This window comes from Python bivittatus, unplaced genomic scaffold (genome assembly GCF_059951505.1).
Source record: "Python bivittatus isolate LINGU-HERP-01145 unplaced genomic scaffold, Pbiv_v1 ctg000700_np1212, whole genome shotgun sequence".
Taxonomy (NCBI): domain Eukaryota; kingdom Metazoa; phylum Chordata; class Lepidosauria; order Squamata; family Pythonidae; genus Python; species Python bivittatus.
This window is the reverse complement of record NW_028277098.1, coordinates 100,556,851-100,573,008: the sequence shown is the minus strand read 5'-3', so window position 1 is coordinate 100,573,008 and position 16,158 is coordinate 100,556,851. Positions and strand designations below refer to the sequence as shown.

At 42.3% G+C, this 16,158-nt stretch overlaps 1 protein-coding gene across 6 annotated transcripts in view; it reads left to right on the top strand.

The window, feature by feature from the left end:
• Positions 1 to 16,158, top strand: part of RTEL1 (regulator of telomere elongation helicase 1) — a 113,171-nt gene that overhangs the window by 88,908 nt on the left and 8,105 nt on the right. For 4 of the 6 annotated variants that reach the window (XM_088153120.1, XM_088153116.1, XM_088153115.1 and 1 more), the window contains 6 exons: positions 715 to 810; positions 2,893 to 3,103; positions 4,211 to 4,348; positions 11,043 to 11,288; positions 13,972 to 14,148; positions 15,492 to 15,614. In XM_088153120.1, the coding sequence (XP_088009246.1) occupies positions 715 to 810; positions 2,893 to 3,103; positions 4,211 to 4,348; positions 11,043 to 11,288; positions 13,972 to 14,148; positions 15,492 to 15,614 (991 nt within the window). The remainder of the gene's footprint in view (positions 1 to 714; positions 811 to 2,892; positions 3,104 to 4,210; positions 4,349 to 11,042; positions 11,289 to 13,971; positions 14,149 to 15,491; positions 15,615 to 16,158) is intronic. The other 2 variants (XM_088153118.1, XM_088153117.1) reach the window with 2 other exon arrangements.

The following is a 16,158-nucleotide window of genomic DNA, read 5'->3' as shown; positions in this document are numbered from 1 at the left end:
AAAATACAGTATACCAAAGTAAGGCTTGACATATCTCGCTTTGCATGTAATGCGTCTATCTCATATATTGGTTTCACCTTTTGAGTTGCCTTACAGACATAAATGAACATTTGCATAATATTCTAATTTTTCAAGTTTCACCTGTAGTATTGGCAAAAGCTCTCTAAATTAGTAGGGGCAGCCTGAACTCCTAGGCGATATTCTGATCCTGGATTTTAAAAGAATCAGGTTGCTTTCCATTGAACTAATACAGAGCTCTGATTCTTAAATTGATTAGGGATTTAAACATTTGCAGAACAGGCTGAAAAAGCAAAATACCCCTTCTTTGCTCCACTGCTAGTTGCACAACAGTTCTTACTTGAGAAATGTTTCATTCAGCTGTTTTACCTGTTGCTAGCATATTTTTTCTCTCTCTCTCTCTCTGCTTTTTTTCCCTTCTGAGTTGATTTTTTTTTTCTTTCTAGTTATTTCTGTACCTGCTTTGGTTAAAAAAGAAAATGGGGAGGATGTGGGAGAAGAAAGAAGTCTGAATGCTCTTTGAGCCTCAAATGTCAGCATTTATTTCTCATGAGGGAAATCCCAGTTCTTCAAATATTGGGTTTCTGCCTCTACACAATCTCCACTGGAGACTCCAAAGGGGAATGCTTGCCTTTGCTACTGAAAACGTCCCCAAAGAAAAGGAAGACATTGTTATTAACCTTGTTACTTTTACAGGCAAAGCGTTTGTCAACTCTGTCCCTTCAGTATGAAAAAAAACTCGCAGATCAGCGGAGAGGAGGCAAGAAGAAAATCAAGATAGTCAGCAGCTTGGTATGTGGCACTCGTATCTGCTATAAAGGATGTACTTGCAAGAACCAGATTGCCTGTTGTGGAGGAAAGGTCTTTTCCCCCCAGAGCCCTTAATATTCTCTATAGGGTCCTCTCTCTCTGTAAGAGCCACGTTGTTGCACCGCCTTTGCTATTCCAAAGTGCTCATCTTGTCCACCCCCAGGTTCCTACAGATAAAGGAAACAAAGGCTGTCCGTACAAGCAAGTATGTTAAGTTTTGTTTCCTCTTAAACATGTCAATTTCCCAGCTACCTCCTGAATATCTTATGCTAGGTTTCTGCTCGTACTCCATAGGCTATAAATAGAGAAGCCATTTTCTTTGTCTTTGCCTTAATGCTCCACGGGGTTACAAGAGTTTGCTCTGATCCTTAGCACTGAGTAAAGTTCTTCCGCAGCAACAACTCTTGAGTTGTTTTACTGGGTTCTTGAATTAAATTCCTCAGCACCGTTACTCCTCTACATTGAACCATAAGCTGACCAGGTAAGTTAGATATGCACTACCGTACATGCTAAGCTACAAATAAACATGATTAGCGTGTTGTGCAAATCAGTATCTATGTGTGTTGGTTTGTCTAGTTGAGAAAGTTATTTGGACACCACTATGATGTGTGCATTCTGTCTGGAAGGAAGAAGCTTCTGTTGGGGTTCCTCTATGCCCCTGTGTTGTCTCTGGATGGGGTTGCATCGCCCCTGAAGGAGCAGGTCCATGACTTGGGGTTCCTCCTGGACTGGTAGCTCCTGTGAGAGAAGCAGATGGAAGATGTGGCCGGGGGCCTTTGCCTAAGTTTGGCTGATGGGCCAGTTGTGGCCTTACGTGGGGCAAAAGGACTTGACTGCAGTGGCTCATGCCATTATGCTACCCAGCTAGACTCCTGCAATGCACTCTACATGCGGTTGCCTTTGAAGAACCCTGAAGCTTCAGCTGGTTCAAAATGCCAGGTGCTCGTGGGTGCTTGCTGGCAGGCAAACATTGCCCTACTCTGCAGGCCCTGCGTTGGCTTCCCATTAGCTTCCAAGTGCAATTTAAAGTGCTGGCTTCAACCTATAAAGTCCTTTACAGCTTGGCACCAAGTTACCTGCAGGACCGTGTCCCTGCTCTGGAGTTGGCCTGATCATCTTGATCATGCCAGGAGAACCAGTTGGTTGTCCCCCATTTTTGGGGAGGTCAGGAGTACCAAAGTCCAGAGGGATTTTTCCGCAATGGGGAATGGTGTCTGCCTGGAATGGTGTCCTGCAGGAGGTTGCCTCCTTTCCAGAAACAGATGAAAATGGAGCTTTTCCAGAGAGTTTTGGGGGGTTAACACCAGTTATTATTTGTGTTTTTATGTAATATTAGGTTATTGTTCTCTTTTGTGAGCTGCCAGAGTCTATTTATGATGGCAGCAGGATATAAATCCAATAAACAAATAAATGTGTCTCTTTTTCAGCATCTCCCAAAACATACAGGAAGTCAGGCTCTGGGATGGGCTATGAAATCTCAGTGCCACCTGTTGTTACACCAAGATTCGAGGGGCAGTGATAATTGCAAGGGCAGACAAGTCAGCCTCGGAGGTTGAGCACATGCATTGTCCCAGGGGATTGCCTGTTTAGAAAAGGAGAAAGAAACCAGGCCCAGATGTGTAATAAGAATTACACATTATACAAGTAATAATGCCCATAGAAGCCAAACATCTACTCACTCCACGAAGAACTATTTGGACCCTTAAGGAAAAGTTGACATCAAGTACACTCAGAAACATGTCTTAGGGGAAAACTGAGAAAGAGCTTGAAACATTTCACATGGTTTGTTTGTTTTTTCCAAGTCTTCACAGAACATGGATGCCTGCTAGAAAATTAGAATTAAAGACAACATTTAAAATGTTTACTGGGGAATAAGTGGCATTTGAGGTCCTGAAATTCATCCCGTGAAATATCCAGAGGGGATTTGGACAGTGAAGATACTTAAGGGGAAGGAAAAAAGACGGTCAGAGTTAGTCTTCCAGTTGACTCTAATAATCTGGGCATACATGGTAGAGAGAAAATAATCTCTCCCTCTCCCTCCCTCCCTCTCCTTATTCTTCACAGCAGACTAGTGAGGTACCAGATTCCTCGGAGCCCAAGAAAGCTAGAGCTGTAGCTTTTATTGCAACAGCGAAGCAATCCCTGAGCCAGCTACGTTTTGATGCGTTTTCGCGAGCCCTCCAACAGTACAAAAATTCAAATGATTTCAGTGCTATGTTATCTCAGATGAGCGGACTTTTCCTGGAAGACCAAAAAAACCATGTCCTAATGCGAGGTATTTTAAATTCCCAGGCTTCTCTTATAGCAATTGTATGAATGATGATTAAATAGTACCTGCATTCCTTCTGTTAATTTTTTTTTTTAAGTACAGTACAGTTCAAAAGGCTTCCTTCGGCTGATTTCATTTGTATCTATATTTATTATTCTCTTGAACTGTACAAGCTGGCTCTTGTCTCATTTTGGAAGAATTCAAACCTGTGCTGGGTTTCATATGGCAGCTTTAAAGGTATGCTTTCATACTGTTTGTTTGCTGGCTTCACCTTAACCAAATGTGAATGCAGAATATGTGTATTTTGTGCTTGATTATAGTGACAGGATCCTAAAGGTGTTACAATTTGTAACTCTGGAGGCATGTATGGTAACTATAGTGGCTAATGCACAGAATATTTTTTTATTTTTTAAATTATTATCATTTTTATCCCTCCCTCCCCCCCCCGTCTGTCTGTCTGTCTGTCTATATATATATAGACAGACAGACAGACATAGACAGAGTGACTCAAGGCAGCAAACATACCTAATATTCCTGCTCCTGTATTCCCCACAACAACTACCCTGTGAGGTGGATTGGGCTGAGAGAGAGTGACTGGCCCAAAGTCACCCAGCCGGCTTTCATGCCTAAGGCAGGATTAAAACTTGCCGCCTCCTGGTTTCTCAGCCAGCACCTTCACCAGTACACCAAACTGGCTCTCTTGGTGAATCATGTTCTCTTGGTGGCACTTGGAGACACCTCCAATTAAAAGAGCCTCAAGTGCCAGCTGATGGGAAAGACTTGTTGAGCAGTTCAGGGAGAAGAGATGTCTCGTGCCTACTGGAGGATTCACACGCCAGTCTTAGTCTTCATTTCATCCCCCAACAACAAAAATAGCGTTGTTGAAAATGATCGTTTTGCCCATTTTGGCAGCCCAGTTTTAAAGTGTAGAAGTGGGAGGGGGGTCCACCGGCAGATAGCCCACTCCTACACAGAATCATTAACCACGTTTTACGGAGCACAGTTCTGGATTTGCACATGCTAAAATATCCTCAGCATCTTGGGAGAAACAGGCCAGTGGGTGGGCCTGTTAACTGCTATCATTTGCTTTCCTGCTGTTTTTTTATTGGCCAGAGTTTTACCAGTTTGTTCGGCCTCAGCACAAAAAGCAGTTTGATGAAGCTTGCCGTTCCCTGACAGGAGTCGCTTGCGGCTACAAACCTGAGCACAGCCTTCTACCAGAAGAGAGATGGTCATTGGCTAAAAGTGCAGGTGAGACCGTCTTTAAGCAGCTGGCAGCCCTGCAGGTGTGTGCTCTCTCCAGAGCAGAACTTCCTCCTCCAGCCTGTTCTGTCTTCTGTCTTTGCAGAGGCTTTCATTTCACACTCTTGCAGATAAACAGCAGAGCAAAAGAAAGCTAACCCACATTAACAAGGAAAAGGGCAGCAAGGCCTCTTTGCCCCCTTCCTTGATCAGTAACTGTAGCTATCTGGGTTAAAGGGTCCTGGATCTTCCCTCCCCACCTGCTGTCAGCTGCTATCCATAAGTGTTTTTTACTTGCTGAAAATATTTAGCTATTGCTTCTCATGCCAAACACCTCCAGGGGCATTCAGCCTTGTTGTAACTAGCTAATAACATTATTTCTTGGAAGGGTTTCATCATACCTTGTATTCTGGTACATTCGTTAAGGTTTGCCCTCCTTCAGCCAGCATCTGTGTCTGGTTCCCTTTGATCTTAGGACAGGAATACAAGAAGAAAATCACCTTTTTGGAAGATTCCTCCACGCAGCATTTAAACAAAGGTGGATCCCACCTGACTACTAGGTTAAATGTGAAAGATATGCTTTAAATAAAATACATAAGGCCTGATGATAGCTGTGGGGGAGTTTTCATTTCCAGTTCATAATTAAAACTGAACTCAGGTTGCTACTTGTTGACATTTATTGGGATGAAGCTAAATCAATAAGTTTTTGAATTGGGAGAAAGGGGGAATCTGTTAAATGCTTTTTCCAAGACTCATGCACCAGGGAGCATCTGTAACCATTCTCCTGCAAGTTATTGTTAGTCATCCAATTTGGAGCTCAAAGAATAACAGAATTGCGGGTCCATATGTTTCTCCTTTTTAGGAGGAAAGGAAATGTTTTTGTTACTTTGAATTTAGATTAACAAAAGTGACACATGTAGCTTGGAGTAATCAACATTGTCATCAGTTCTGGTTCATTAGTGTAGAGGATGACTCTGTTTCTCAGAAAGCACTGCACATGCTTTAACAATGCAGAAATGTATCACATTTATTTATGTATTATGTATTAAACTAATTTAATTTAACAATTGCACTCATTTCACATGCTAGCAAGGTTATGCTCAAAATCCTACAAGCTAGGCTTCAGCAGTACGTGAACCGAGAACTACCGGATGTACAAGCTGGGTTTCAAAGAGGCAGAGGAACTAGAGATCAAATTGCCAACATTCGCTGGATCATGGAGAAAGCACGAGAGTTCCAGAAAAACATCTATTTCTGCTTCATTGACTATACAAAAGCCTTTGATTGTGTGGATCACAACAAACTCTGGCAAATTCTTAAAGAGATGGGGGTACCAGACCATCTTATTTGTCTCCTGAGAAATCTGTATGCAGGCCAAGAAGCAACAGTTAGAACCGGTCACGGAACAACCAATTGGTTCAAAATAGGGAAAGGAGTACGACAAGGCTGTATACTGTCACCCTGCTTATTTAACCTATATGCAGAGTACATCATGAGAAATGCCAGGCTGGAAGAATCACAAGCCGGAATTAAGATTGCAGGGAGAATCATCAATAACTTCAGATATGCAGACGATACCACCCTAATGGCAAAAAGTGAAGAAGAACTAAAGAGCCTCTTGATGAGGGTGAAAGAGGAGAGTGCGAAAGCTGGCTTGAAACTCAACATTAAAAAAACTAAGATCATGGCATCTGGACCCATCAATTCCTGGCAAATAGAAGGGGTAGAAATGGAAGCAGTAACAGACTTCATTTATTTGGGCTCCAAGATCACCGCAGACGGAGACTGCAGCCATGAAATTAAAAGACGCTTGTTTCTTGGGAGGAAAGCTATGGCAAACCTAGATAGCATATTAAAAAGCAGAAACATCACCTTGCCGACAAAGATCCGCATAGTCAAAGCTATGGTTTTTACAGCAGTAATGTATGGCTGTGAGAGCTGGACCATAAAGAAGGCTGAGCACCGAAGAATTGATGCCGTTGAACTGTGGTGCTGGAGAAGACTCTTAAGTCCCCTGGACTGCTAGGAGGTCAAACCAGTCAATCTTAAAGGAAATCAACCCTGATTGTTCATTGGAAGGATTGATAATGAAGCTCAAGCTCAGATACTTTGGTCACCTAATGCGAAGAGAGGACTCTTTGGAAAAGACCCTGATGCTGGGAAAGATTGAAGGCAAAAGGAGAAGAGGACAGCAGAGGATGAGATGGTTAGATAGCATCACCGAAGCAATGAGCATGAAACTGAGCAAACTCAGGGAGGCAGTGAAGGACAGGAAGGCCTGGTGCGATATGGTTCATGGGGTCACGAAGAGTTGGATACGACTGAACAACAACAGCAAACTAATTTATATAATTCCTGGTTTGTCATTTAAAAAATGTAAGAATTGCTTCTGATGATATGCAACAACATGGGGAAAACAATAGTAAAACTGTTAAAAAGGATGTTAAGAACACAACCAAAGAGATGCAAGTCTAGGGCTGCTTCTTCCAAGGAGTCTAAGGGCAAGGATAAAGAGGGGAAACTCAAAAAAAGAAATAAAATTAATTCAACATTCCATTCTTTTTGTGAAATCTGTGTAGTTCTCGCTTCCTTAATCTTGCCTAATTGCATAGGGCTTAACATACTGTACAGGAGGAACATGTGCTTTTCAGATATTTAATTGGGAATCAAAGCACATCATGAAGCAGTTACAGTTACACCAGGGAGAATTGCTGTTAGGTAATAGACCAGCTTAGAATAGAAAAGGTACAGGATCACCTTGGATTACTACAACACGGTCTATATGGCACTATCCTTGAAAACCACCAGGAAGCTAGACTGGTTCAGAGTACAGCCATGCAGTTATGGGCACTCCTCACTTTGCCCCTGTAACATCTCTGCTTTGCGAGCTGCACGGATTACCAGTGGGATTCTAAATGAGATTCCAGGTGTTGGTCTTCACTTATTTTAACCTTAGTAATATGTGATTGCCCCTTCATGGATCACTGCCTTGTCGTGGCGAAGGGGCTTGCGTAACTCAGTGAAGCCATGAGCTATACCGTGCAGGGCCACCCAAGACGGACAGGTCATGACAGAGAGTTCTGACAAAATGTGGTCCACTGGAGAAGGAAATGGCAACCCACTCCAGTATCCTTGCCAAGAAAACCCCATGGACAATGTTAAAAGGCTAAAAGATATGACGCCGGAAGATGAGCCCCTCAGGTCGGAAGGTGTCCAATATGCTACTGGGGAAGAGCGGAGGGCATTTCCAAGTAGCTCCAGAAAGAGTGAAGCGGCTGGGCCAAAGCCGAAAGGACGTTCAGCTGTGGATGTATCTGGAAGCGAAAAGAAGGTCCGATGCTGTAAAGAACAATATTGTATAGGTACCTGGAATGTAAGATCTATGAACCAAGGCAAGCTGGATGTGGTCAAACATGAGATGACAAGATTGAACGTCGACATCTTGGGAATCAGCGAACTGAAACGGACGGGAATGGGTGAATTTAATTCGGGTGACCATTATATCTACTACTGTGGGCAAGAAACCCTTAGAAGAAATGGAGTTGCACTCATAGTCAATAAGAGAGTGGGAAAGGCAGTAATGGGGTACAACCTCAAAAACGACAGAATGATCTCAGTGCGTATCCAAGGCAAACCATTCAATATCACAGTCATCCAAGTCTATGCCCCAACCACTGATGCTGAAGAAGCTGAAGTTGACCGCTTCTATGAAGACCTACAACACCTTCTAGAACTAGCACCAAAAAAAGATGTCCTTTTCATCATAGGGGATTGGAATGCTAAAGTAGGAAGTCAAGGAGTAATCGGAATAACAGGCAAATTTGGCCTTGGAGTACAAAATGAAGCAGGGCAAAGGCTAATAGAGTTCTGTCAAGAGAACAAGCTAGTCATAGCAAACACTCTTTTCCAACAACACAAGAGACGACTCTACACATGGACATCACCAGATGGTCAATACCGAAACCAGATTGATTATATACTTTGCAGCCAAAGATGGAGCAGCTCTATACAGGCAGCAAAAACAAGACCAGGAGCTGACTGTGGCTCAGATCATGAGCTGCTTACTGCAAAATTTAGGCTTAAATTGAAGAATGTAGGGAAAACCACTAGACCACTCAGGTATGACTTAGATCATATTCCTTGTGAGTACACAGTGAAGGTGATGAATAGATTTAGAGGATTAGATTTGGTAGACAGAGTGCCTGAAGAACTATGGACGGAGGTCCGTAACATTGTACAGGAGGCAGCAACTAAAACCATCCCAAAGAAAAAGAAATGCAAGAAAGCAAAATGGCTGTCTGATGAGGCTTTACAAATAGCTGTGGAAAGAAGGAATGCGAAAAGCAAGGGTGAAAGGGAAAGATATAAGCAACTGAATGCAGATTTCCAGAGAATAGCCAGGAGAGATAAGAAGGCCTTCTTAAATGAACAATGCAAAGAAATTGAGGAAAACAATAGAATGGGGAAGACCAGAGATCTCTACAAGAAAATTGGAGATATGAAAGGAACGTTTAGTGCAAAGATGGGCATGATAAAGGACAAAAAGGCAGGGACCTAACAGAAGCAGAAGAGATTAAGAAGAGGTGGCAAGAATACACAGAAGAACTCTACAAGAAAGATCTTAATGTCCCTGATGTCCACGCTGGTGTGATCACTGACCTTGAGCCAGACATCCTAGAGAGTGAAGTCAAGTGGGCCTTAGGAAGCATTGCTAACAACAAAGCTAGTGGAGATGACAGTATTCCAGCTGAGTTATTTAAAATACTAAAAGATGATGGTGTTAAAGTGCTGCACTCAATATGCCAGCAAGTTTGGAAAACGCAACAGTGGCCACGGGATTGGAAAAGGTCAGTTTACGTTCCAGTTCCAAAGAAGGGCAACGCCAAAGAATGCTCAAACTATCGCACAATTGCACTCATTTCACATGCTAGCAAGGTTATGCTCAAAATCCTACAAGCTAGGCTTCAGCAATACATGAACCAAGAACTACCGGATGTACAAGCTGGGTTTCGAAGAGGCAGAGGAACTAGAGATCAAATCGCCAACATTCGCTGGATCATGGAGAAAGCACGAGAGTTCCAGAAAAATATCTACTTCTGCTTCATTGACTATGCAAAAGCCTTTGATTGTGTGGATCACAACAAACTGTGGCAAATTCTTAAAGAGATGGGGGTACCAGACCACCTTACCTGTCTCCTGAGAAATCTGTATGCGGGCCAAGAAGCAACAGTTAGAACCGGTCATGGAACAACCGATTGGTTCAAAATAGGGAAAGGTGTACGACAAGGCTGTATACTGTCACCCTGCTTATTTAACCTATATGCAGAGTACATCATGAGAAATGCCAGGCTGGAAGAATCACAAGCCGGAATTAAGATTGCAGGGAGAATCATCAACAACCTCAGATATGCGGACGATACCACCCTAATGGCAGAAAGTGAAGAAGAACTAAAGAGCCTCTTGATGAGGGTGAAAGAGGAGAGTGCAAAAGCTGGCTTGAAACTCAACATTAAAAAAACTAAGATCATGGCATCTGGACCCATCAATTCCTGGCAAATAGAAGGGGTAGAAATGGAAGCAGTAACAGACTTCATTTATTTGGGCTCCAAGATCACCGCAGACGGAGACTGCAGCCATGAAATTAAAAGACGCTTGCTCCTTGGGAGGAAAGCTATGGCAAGCCTAGATAGCATATTAAAAAGCAGAGACGTCACCTTGCCGACAAAGATCCGCATAGTCAAAGCTATGGTTTTTCCAGTAGTAATGTATGGCTGTGAGAGCTGGACCATAAAAAGGCCGAGCGCCGAAGAATTGATGCCTTTGAACTGTGGTGCTGGAGAAGACTCTTGAGAGTCCCCTGGACTGCTAGGAGGTCAAACCAGTCAATCTTAAAGGAAATCAACCCTGATTGCTCATTGGAAGGATCGATAATGAAGCTCAAGCTCAGATATTTTGGCCACCTAATGCGAAGAGAGATCTCTTTGGAGAAGACCCTGATGCTGGGAAAGATTGAAGGCAAAAGGAGAAGAGGACGGCAGAGGATGAGATGGTTAGATAGCATCACTGAAGCAATGAGCATGAAACTGAGCAAACTCAGGGAGGCAGTGAAGGACAGGAAGGCCTGGCGCAATATGGTTCATGGGGTCACGAAGAGTCGGACACGACTTAACGACTAAACAACAACAACAATATGTGATTGATTGATTAATTGATTGATTATGTGCCATCAAGTTGGTGTTAACTCTTAGCAGGTAGACCTTCTCCAGGATGATCTGTCTTCAACCTGGCTCTTCAAGTCTCTAACAGTGCACTCATCACCACTGTAACTGAGTCCATCCGCCTTGCTCTGGTTGTCCTCTTCTTCTCTTTCCTTCCACCTTTCCCAGCATCAGAGCTTTCTCCAGAAAACTAGGTCTTCACATAATGTGTCCAAAGTAATAATTTGATGTGATAATTTTAGTCTGGTCATTTGTATCTCCAGCAAGAATGCTGAGTTGATTTGTTTGATGATCCATTTGTTTGATTTCTTGGCTATCCATAGTATCCTTAGTACATTGCCATATGTACTACTACAACATTAAGAACACTTTATTCAGAGTTCAACTATTTCTGAGCAGTAGCAACAGAACATGCATACACAGATGAACATGAGTAATTTGTTTCCCCACAGTGTTTAGGAGCTCTGTTCTGTGTTTAATCTCAGGAGAATGCTGTACCAGTGTGTCTGATGGCTCCTCCAGAAGTTCATTCAGTACTACAAAGGAGAACAACGACCAGATAAATCTGTCAGCCTATTTAAGTGACCTCAAGAAGACTCTGGACAAAACCAGCTATAGTAGCTTTATTTCAGCACTCTTGGCGTACAAGAAGACAGATAACTATGACTCTATGATATCTGTGGTGGCAGCCCTTACTACAGAAAAGCCAGAACACTTTCATCTTCTACAGAGTAAGTGCCTGCCCAGCTGTTTTTAGAGTGAGCTGAACTCTTCCCATCCATACCCTGTTAAGCCCAGGACATTATGCTTCATGTGGTAGAATAGAATGCATTGCCCTCCCCAAGGAACTGCATGACATTGTAAACTCTGTTGTGGTGAAACAGATCAGAAAGTTCAGCCTCTGGGGCAGCCGTTCCTAGAACTTAGATTGCAAGAGATTTCTTTGTAGCAAGAAATTAATTACATTTAATTAATTATATGAGTCCAAAGTACTTGTACACAGGGACAGCTGCCCAGAGAAGTCACCTCTGGAGGTTGGTCATTCTGCCATAAGCAAACATCAGGCATGACTGGATTATTCAATCATTCTGATGCAGACCTGGCATCAAGAAGCTCACATGGAATCCAGCATGCTCCCACTCAGGTGTGAAAACTACTTTTGATGACCCCATTTTCGCATTAGGAATTGCCGCTGTCCAGTGCTGAAGGAAAGTTTTATTCTCCTGAAGCCTGCCAGGCCATCATTGGAAGCAAACATGACTCAGGAGTCACAGGGTATATTTTCTGTAAAGATATGCTAGCAATTATTACAGCATAAGGTAAAGTTTTTACTGAGTTGAGCTTGACTCCTGATGATTTTATGAACCTATTAAGTCAGTGGATTTTCATTGGATGCACACAAAGTGTGACATTCCAGAAGAAGGATCTGTTCTTTCTCTCTTCGTCCAGTCTTAAATTCCTCTGCTGTATATCAGATGTGAAAAATATCCTCCTTTATTATTTCTATTTCCTGTTTCTGTTTTATCCCTTTAATATAGTATCTAAGTAAAGCTATTTTTTCCCCATAATTCCCATAAGCTGACAGCACATTGTCCTGTAATTTGGAGTTAGGAAGTAGATAAAAAACATAATGTAAACCCTAAAAGAGGCATATCAATTTAGCATCTAAGATTTAGGGATCAGCATGACATGCTTCAGAATGGATTTCTTACCCAAAAGTCGTCATGAATTGGTGAGTTCCTTTATTTCTGTGCCAGAAAACAGGAATTAAAGGCTTTGGCTTCTTACAAAGATCATTCTTCCTTCTAACTCTAAAAGCATTTTGAAAGGGGTAGGAGAAAGGAATGGTAGATACGGGAAGGGTGTTTCATTTCCAATGGGGCACAATTTGACAGGGGAGCAGACTTATTTGCAATAACAACTTTGGTTCCCTCATCTATAAAAAAGAAAGTAAATCCTTTTACAAGAATAGCCAATTTGTCATATTTACTGCCGTAAGACTTTCTTAGAGCTAGAAGCAAAAGCATGTTATAGATTAGAGCAGAGATAGATAGAACAAGAGAGTCTTCTGCACCACTAGAACTCAGAAGCCGTTTTCAGGCTGTCACCAGGACTGGCCCTGAGTGTCTTTCAGCGTGAAGACAAACAGCTTCTCCTGCTCTCTACACAAAATCCATACTGGGGCCCTTTATTTAATTAAAGCGTATATACCCCACCTTTACAGATGAACACAAATGAGGCTATCTCTGCTTAAACTTACTATCTAAAAAGGCACAATGGAGAAGGGGAAGTGCTAATTCTTAATGCTGTGTTATGTTCATTCTCTGAAGGGCTGTTGGAGGACCACTGGGAAGGAATCAGATACAATGAGCTGGCTTTCCTTCTCCCCTTCTCCTGCCACCATGTGCTTCAGTGGTTGTGTGGATCCCTGTTAGGGGAGAAGCAAAGCCTTATGGAACTGAAAGTGGCCTGCCTTCTTTCTTGCCGTAGAATCATAGAGTGCATGAATGGGAAGGACCTTATAACAAGGCTGGGCAATGCTTCAGGTTCAGTTCAGAAGAGGTGCTTTTGAATGCACAGGGTTAAGAATGTGGAGCCTCTCTGCAGTTTTTCGAAGCAGATGCTTCTTTTCCCAGAACCGCATGGTTGCACAGCCATACCATAAAGGTCATCTATCCAAGCCCCTGCCCAGGGTAGGATTCCACTAAGCCACCCTGACCAGTGGCCATCTAGGTCCTGTTTGAAAATCCCCAGCAAGGAAGAGTTCACCATTATTCGTGCTCATCTGTCCCACTGTTTAACAATGGATTCATCTTAAAGTTCTCAGGAAAAAATGATTCACTTAGTAAAGATGACCCCTACCGTTTGGTTCTGTTTTTGCTTTTTCTGTGAATTTTTGTCTTAGCCTCCTTACTAAGGAATGAATGAATGAGGTCACATACCCTAAGAGCTATAAAGTAATTACAGGGCTTTGGGAAGACACTCCTTTCTCTTGTTTACTCATCATGGGCCCATCTTCTCTGTGCATACTGACCTCTTTTTTGGCGGGGGGGAGTTTCCCCAGTTTCCAGAAGAGTTAGATTTCAGTCTAGAAGAGAGGGACAGATTTTACCTCCTCATATTTCCATATTTCAACCTTGCCTTCCCAAGAGAAGATTCCATGGCTTAATCCATTCCTGACTGCTATTACGTAGTTTCAGCAAATTAGAAAACACTGCGCCATCTCTCAAGGCCACGTTCTGTGTGAACCGAAATAGATAGAGCTGTGGATAGAAGCAGTGTTGATTAGCCTCCCAGTGCGGGTGGGAGTAATCACATGAGAAGAGTTCTTTGTTTGAAAAGATAAAACATGTTCTCATTTTCCTTGGAACTCATTGGCTTGTATAATGACATATTTATTACTTTCATTCACAGGGTTCTCCATATTTGTCCGCCCACATCACAAGAAGCAGTTCATACAGATGTGCAGGGAGCTGACTGGGATGAATTGCCCTGGGGAAGACAAGGAGATACGTCCCGTTGGTGCAGAGCTTCCATCCTGCACTGTGGAAGACAGTGAAATTCCGGATAAAGCTGCCAGACAATGCCCAGGTGTACAATGCTTCTTTTATCGGCATCTCCGTGCTCATTTTTAAAGGATTGCATCTTAATTGTAAAATATAAAAAAAGATCAGAATGCAGTTCAGATGGGTTCTATCATCTGGGGAGCTTTATGTATGAGCATTCTCTGATGAAGTTCTTAATACACATTTTTGTTTCATTAGCTAAAGTTACAGGATAATACATTGTAAACCTTGGAACGCCCCAAATATTTCAGAATTATGAGTAGAATTCCTACTACAAGTTAGTAAAGGGGGCTAAAAGAAGCTCAAGGCATCTAAAAGAAAACACTTCACAGTGTTGCATGTTCTTGTTACAGTAAACAGCTAAGTAGACATCGCTAGAAATTAGGCATATCGTGTAGAGCTGGGCTGATTGAGGAAAAGCACCCTGTGGCAATAGGGAGCCCCTTTATCCATCCCTGGCTGAGAAAGGGAGGGCTGTCCAGGTGAGAAAGGAATATCATGATGCTCTCATACCCCGTAGGATTCTGGCAAGAGAGCGGTTTCCTCTCACCAGCTCAGGGCAGAACAGCTTTTGGGGGCTGGCATATCACAGGTTCCCACCAAAAATTACTGCAAGCAAGAAGTCAGAGCAGCAGGTGGACAGGATAATATTTCCTAGGTTGCTTTTATCTAGTTCAGATGGTGAGGACAAAACAATAAAAGACAGCCTCCTGAAAGAAATAATCTGATTTACTCTTAATTTTCAGCTATGCTGATTTTTCTTTAGTTGTAAAAATTCTTCAGAGACAACTAAAAGCTGAGAAAATATACACTCAGTGTAACATAACTTTACTTAAACGGCTATAAGCAAATGGACTTTTTTATTGCAACCCATCTTGAATATTAGAAAGGTGAGATGCAAACGCATAAATTAAAGACAAAAATGTAAATTTATATATACGCTAGTGACATACTTATATATACAAATAAACTCACATGAATTTAAAAAAAACCACCTGGTAAGGTTTTTTTGTCAGTCCGCGGTATCATTTATTTAAACACCTAAGAAATTCAAAGCCCCATGTGATTTTTTTTCATATCTATATCTATATATCTATATCTGTCTAAATATCAGAAGTAGCTAACCTTTCCAGGCAGTGTTATAAACTTGATTATATAATTCAGAGGGCCAGAATTCTGCAAGATCATCAAACCTTTGTTGAGTGGCCCTATAAGATTTCTGTAACTCTGCTTTTTAAAAATAATAATAAAACAACGTGAAGGTTCCACAGGTATCATTTGGGTGTGTTGTGAGTGCTGCATAGCCAGCCCTGGCTGAACAGAGTCACGTATGCTGTTGGAGATGTGATCATGTAATATCTTCTGCAGATTCTTCCAAGAATGAGACACTACAGCAGTTCCAAAATCCAGACTCGCAGGAAGTCAAGAGCGGACCCAGCAGATTACGAGAATCCACAGATCATGGCAGCCTGCCCCTCTCTCCAGTAGGCGGTAGGTATCTCTAGATCGAGTAGTCCCCTTTCCTCTAAAGCAGTGTTTCTCAACCTTGGCCATTTTAAGATGTGTGGACTTCAACTCCCAGAATTCCCCAGCCAGCATTCTGGGAGTTGAAGTCCACACATCTTAAAGGGGCCAAGGTTGAGAAACACTGTTCTAAAGAAAGGCTCATCAACTACATGGGGAATACAGATGCTGCAGCTCATGTATGGCGATGCAGCCATAAAATCTGTGTTGAGCACCTTCAGCTAATGGGTCAAGAAGCATAGATGAAAAAGATTTTTCTGCCTAAGGTGTTTGCGCAAAATTGAATAATTATTATTATTATTATTATTATTATTATTATTATTATTATATTTTTATCCTGCCTATTTTATATATATAACTCAAGGCTATGAACATACCTAATATTCCTGCCTCCTATTTTTCCCACAACAACAACCCTGTGAGGTGGGTTGGGCTGAGAGAGAGCCTTTCATGCCTGAGGGAGGCCTAGAATTTAGTCTCCTGGGTTCTAGGCCAGCACCTTCACCACTAC